The 4,603-nt window shown below is 48.8% G+C and overlaps 1 protein-coding gene across 2 annotated transcripts; it reads left to right on the top strand.

Moving 5' to 3' along the window:
* The first annotated feature begins 695 nt into the window (after positions 1-695).
* LOC144309550 (uncharacterized) lies at positions 696-3,451 on the top strand. Of its 2 annotated transcripts, XM_077890637.1 has the most exons (4): positions 696-915; positions 1,675-1,817; positions 2,408-2,494; positions 2,667-3,451. In XM_077890637.1, exons 1-4 carry the CDS (start codon positions 700-702, stop codon positions 3,202-3,204), a joined length of 984 nt encoding a protein of 327 aa, XP_077746763.1. In that variant the 5' UTR covers positions 696-699; the 3' UTR covers positions 3,205-3,451. The 2 variants fall into 2 exon arrangements, 1 of the variants encoding a protein (XP_077746763.1); XR_013375514.1 differs by lacking the exon at positions 1,675-1,817.
* The last annotated feature ends 1,152 nt before the right edge of the window (positions 3,452-4,603 follow it).

Genomic DNA, 4,603 nt, shown 5'->3' on the forward strand with positions numbered 1-4,603 from the left:
ATATGCCTCAGTTGCCTATTATATGTTGGTCCCTCAGACTACAGCAATGATAAGAGCAGACACCTCTTTTATTTCATGGAGCTTACAGTTTAACAGAGATAGACAAGAAGCAATGATACCTGTGTGTGTGTGTGTGTGTGTGTGTGTGTGTGTGTGTGTGTTTGAACGAGTGGGTGGTAGGGTAGAAGTGGTAGTACAAGAGCTATGAAGCAGAGTAGGATAGAGTCATCATTAAGGGACGGGAGTGTTATCCTATGTGAGTGTTCAGTGTTCAGGGAAGACTTCTCAAACAAGGGGAAATATAAGCAGAGACTGAAAGAGAATAAAGTGAGGGAGCCAGCCAAGTGGATTTCTAGGAGAAATCTTCCAGGCAGAGAGAAGAGTAAATGTAAAGGCCCTGAGATAGTTCTGGGCCCTGTGCCACCAGTGCCTGGGGTGGGGGGTTGGGGGAGACAGTCACAGAGTCAGGTTTGCAAGACCCAAACTCTGGATGTGGAGTCATGAATGGAGGGTGGAGCGAGGTCTCCAGTTCCTTGGCTAACATCTGTCCTGCGATGGACATGAAGGACTTGGAGCCTCCGTGCTGACTTGGGGGGATGCTGAGGCAACAAGTCTCCTGACTCTTCACCAGGTCCATGGAGATGAGCAATCCTGCACCACCCAAGATCCTGGAACTTGCAGCCCACAACCTCCTGAGCAATGAGGCTTCACCCATACCTGCCTTGGAAGAGTTCACAGTCAAGTACTTCCCACCACTGCTCATGGCTGCTTTTGCCAAAAGGTGGCGGCTCTGAAGGCACTGGTGCAGGTCTGGTCCTTCCCCTTTCTCCACCTGGGCTCCCTGATTGTACAGTGGCCCAACCAAGACAGCCTGCAAGCTGCGCTTGCCTGCCCTGCCCAGAGGACTTGTCCCAGGTAAGGGGGTTGCTGGACTGAAGTATGGGTGCTGAAAGAGCTCTGAGTTGGAGGTAGAGCTGGGAAGGAAGGGAGGGAGTACTGGAATCTGCTAGGGCTGTGAGTGAGGATCTCTGCGTGAAGTGGTTGATGGTGTAGCTGAAGAGCATTAAGGGGTGTGCTTTTTACCTTCTAGGGATTGTGGTAGAGGTTGTGTGAGGAATAGGGACTGGAAAGTAGGAAGGGAAAAACCCATTAGAGAGGAGAGGACTAGGGGGGCACCTAGGAAGGGCTGATGCTGAGACTGGGGACTTAGACTCCACAGTGGCCCAGGGCTGCTGCTGCTGCTGCTGCTGCTGCTGCTCTGCTTACCCTGGGCCCTGATGGGCTCCCCAGATGTCAGCATCTCCTCACACCGCTCTCATCTCCACAGGAGGTCAGAACTGAGGGTGCTGGATTTGACCTTGGACTCCGAACAGGTCCAAGGTAAAGGCGCCTCTGAGGCCCTGGCCAGGTTCCCTTTTTGGTTACCATTCACAGTGATGCCCCCGGCCAGGGCCAAGCCCAAGCCAGCAGAGTCTGCAGGAACTAGTGGAATTACACATGGATCTTTTCCTATGAAGGCCCCTCAAGTTAGATACATTCCTCTCTGGCCTCCTGAATAAAGTGGAAGGGAGCTGTGGGTCCCTGCCTCTCTGCAGTAGAAAGTTGCATATTAAAGAAATGCTTTTTAATAGCCTTATAGGGATCCTGAAAATCCTGAACCTAGATTTCATTCAGGAGCTGGAGGTGTTTGACTGGTTCTGGGCACTGTCTGAGCAGAGCCTGTTTGCCACCCAGCTGGGCAGGATCTGCAACCAGCAAGGCCTCAAGCTGGCCTGCTACCACTGGGCCTTCTCCTCTGAGCCTGAGCAGCCCTCCAGGTACTTCCTGTCATAGCTCAGCAAGCTGGGTCACCTTCAGAAGCTCTACTCTTACTCCTACCTGTCAGGCAACCTGCATCAAGTGCTCAGGTGAAGGGGTGGGCAGGGTCCTCTAAAAAGTACCCAGGATGCCCCCTCAAGTCAAGTCAGGGCAGAGGGTAAGACAGGAAGTGGTGGCTCTCCTTACTTGCTCATGGCATCGCAGGCAGTCTGGGAACTTGGGCTTCCCCTGTAGCCAGTGGCTGGGATCTCCTTAGGAAGAGAAATTTAATGGGGAAAGATGCATGCAGCGATTTCCTCAACAATACTTTTGGGCTCTGCTGAGTGCCTGGCATTGTGCTGGGCCCTGAGGAAAGAACTAGAGACAACACAGATCAGTCCTGGTATTTGTGCTGCCCTGGAGAGGAGTGTGCACGGCTCCCAGGATGATTATGGGAGGGAAACATCTGCTCTGTGCTGCCTCCCAGAAATTTCTGGGTGGAGGCCTTCTGCACACCCCAGCCAAGCTAAGCTCCCCCAAACCCAAACCTGTATAAAAAACAAGCTTATGCTATGGATTCTTTATGGTCATATAATCTCTTTCCAAACAGCTCCTGTCAGCAGTCCTACCAGGTACTAATGTGGTCTCCATTTCACCAGAGAAACTGTGTCGGGGGCGTTGGAAGAGAACCTAGGAGGTAGGTCTGTTGAGACTGGGCCAATCCTTGGTACACCAAAGGACATACTCCTAAATCTATCGGTAAATGGCAGCCCAGGTGAGGTGCTTGCCGCAGGACTGGCCCCGACAGGGACAGGCAGGTGTTTGCCGGCCCGGCCCTCCCCTGACAGAGCCGCACCCTCTCTCCTCAGTCACCTGCAGGAGCCACTGCACTCCCTGGAGATCCGCTCCTGTACGTGGGCATCACCTACTTGTCTCAGAACTTTTCACACCGCCTCCCTGAAGAAGCTGGATCTGAGTGGTGACAACCTGTCGTACATGGTCCCTGGGCCCTTGGAGACTCTGCTGGAGGAGGTCTCGGGGACACCGCAGCACCTGTACCTGAAGCACTGCCAGCTGAAGGACGCCGACCAGGCTGCAGAAGCTGTTGGAGACCATGCAGTGGAGCTGCCCGTGTGGCTACTGCAGCTCCAGAGGGGCGGTTCGGGGGTGGAGGGGTCTGGAAGCTCGCCTGGGGCCCCAGGCTTCCTGGGGGGTTCTGTGCTCTCCTTCCTTTTTTTTATTTTTATTTTTCATTTTTTATTTTGTGTGTGTGTGTGTGTGTGTGTGTGTTTGTGTGTGTGTGTTTTTTTGTGTGTGTGTGGTTTTCTTTTTTTGTGCTCTCCTTCCTCAGCTGCAAGCCTCAGCCCGGTTCCGACACCCATTTGTTCCCGTCTCCTGGGCATGTGACAGAGATTCCAGGAGCCCAGCCCTCGGGGAGCTCTTCTTTTCCTCAGCATGCCCCTCTGGACACTCGTTGGTTTTTTTCTTCTTGTCTTTGCTTCTGGGTAGAAGGAAATTGGGGGGATCCCTGGGTGGCTCAGAGGTTTAGCGCCTGCCTTCGGTCCAGGGCGTGATCCTGGAGACCCGGGATCGAGTCCCATGTCGGGCTCCCTGCATGGAGCCTGTTTCTCCCTCTGCCTGTGTTTCTGCCTCTCTCTGTGTCTCTCATGAATAAATAAACAAAATCTTAAAAAAAAAAAGTTTTCTTATCTGTAAACATGGGCTATTATTTATTCGTTTTTTAAACTTATTTTTTAAAGTTTTATAAGTATCCCCATATAGGTTTTCAAAAACTTTTATAGATTTTCACTAGATATCTTATAATTTTTTGGTGTGGTATATAGTTTTTATTATTAAATTTTCTGCTTATTACTGGTATATAGAAATGTGATTGGCTTTCATGTATTGATTGTATAAGTCACCTTGTAAACCTCTCCTGTAATTTCTGTTAATTTTTCAATTGATTTTTCTCAGTATTCTAAGTAGAAGATCATATTATTGGCAAGTAATTATGCTTCATTTCTTCCTTTCCAAACCTTATGCTTTTAATCTCTTATTTCTTCTCCTACTAAATTTTACCAAATGCTTTTTCTACCTCTATTGAGATGATAGTATTTTTTTTCTTTCATTTATTTTTGACCAAACCTAATTTCATTTACTTCAGCCTATGGGTTTTCTAGTATTAAAATGCATTGCTGGAGTGAATATAACCTGATTATGACATGTCCTTTTAATATTCTGTTGGATTTGGTTTGCTAAATATTAGTTTTGGATTTTGTATATGTCTTTTTTTTTAAAAGATTTTATTTATTTATTCATGATAGTCACAGAGAGAGAGAGAGAGAGAGGCAGAGACACAGGCAGAGGGAGAAGCAGGCTCCATGCACCAGGAGCCCGATGTGGGATTCGATCCCGGGTCTCCAGGATCGCGCCCTGGGCCAAAGGCAGGCGCCAAACCGCTGCGCCACCCAGGGATCCCTGTATATGTCTTCATTAGGTGATAACAGCTAATCGACACAGCTGTACTAATCACCCACCATATAGGGGTTTATTAACTCCTCCCTGTAGTTTTATCAATTTCTGTTTTATATATTTTGAGAATATTTTATCATGTGCATACATGTTTAGAATTATTACATCGTCTTGATAAATTGATCTTCCCCTCCTAGATAGTTCTATTCTAAGGGTCACAAAGCAGTTATTCCTGCATGCCTGGGGGAAGAGGGCCAGAGACTGAATGACTCTCCTCTACCCTGTCCTACCCACGTCTTGAGGATTTGGTCTGTTTCTAGTAGGGATCAATCTC

This window comes from Canis aureus, unplaced genomic scaffold (genome assembly GCF_053574225.1).
Source record: "Canis aureus isolate CA01 unplaced genomic scaffold, VMU_Caureus_v.1.0 ptg000086l_RagTag, whole genome shotgun sequence".
In the NCBI taxonomy this organism is placed as follows: Eukaryota; Metazoa; Chordata; class Mammalia; order Carnivora; family Canidae; genus Canis; species Canis aureus.

Coding starts and splice junctions, on each gene's coding strand:
- LOC144309550 (XM_077890637.1), top strand. CDS start 700: ATGAGGCTTCACCCATACCTGCCTTGGAAGAGTTCACAGTCAAGTACT. Junction 916..1,674: donor GCCCAGAGGACTTGTCCCAG/GTAAGGGGGTTG, acceptor GATTTCATTCAG/GAGCTGGAGGTGTTTGACTG. Junction 2,495..2,666: donor GTTGGAAGAGAACCTAGGAG/GTAGGTCTGTTG, acceptor CTCTCTCCTCAG/TCACCTGCAGGAGCCACTGC.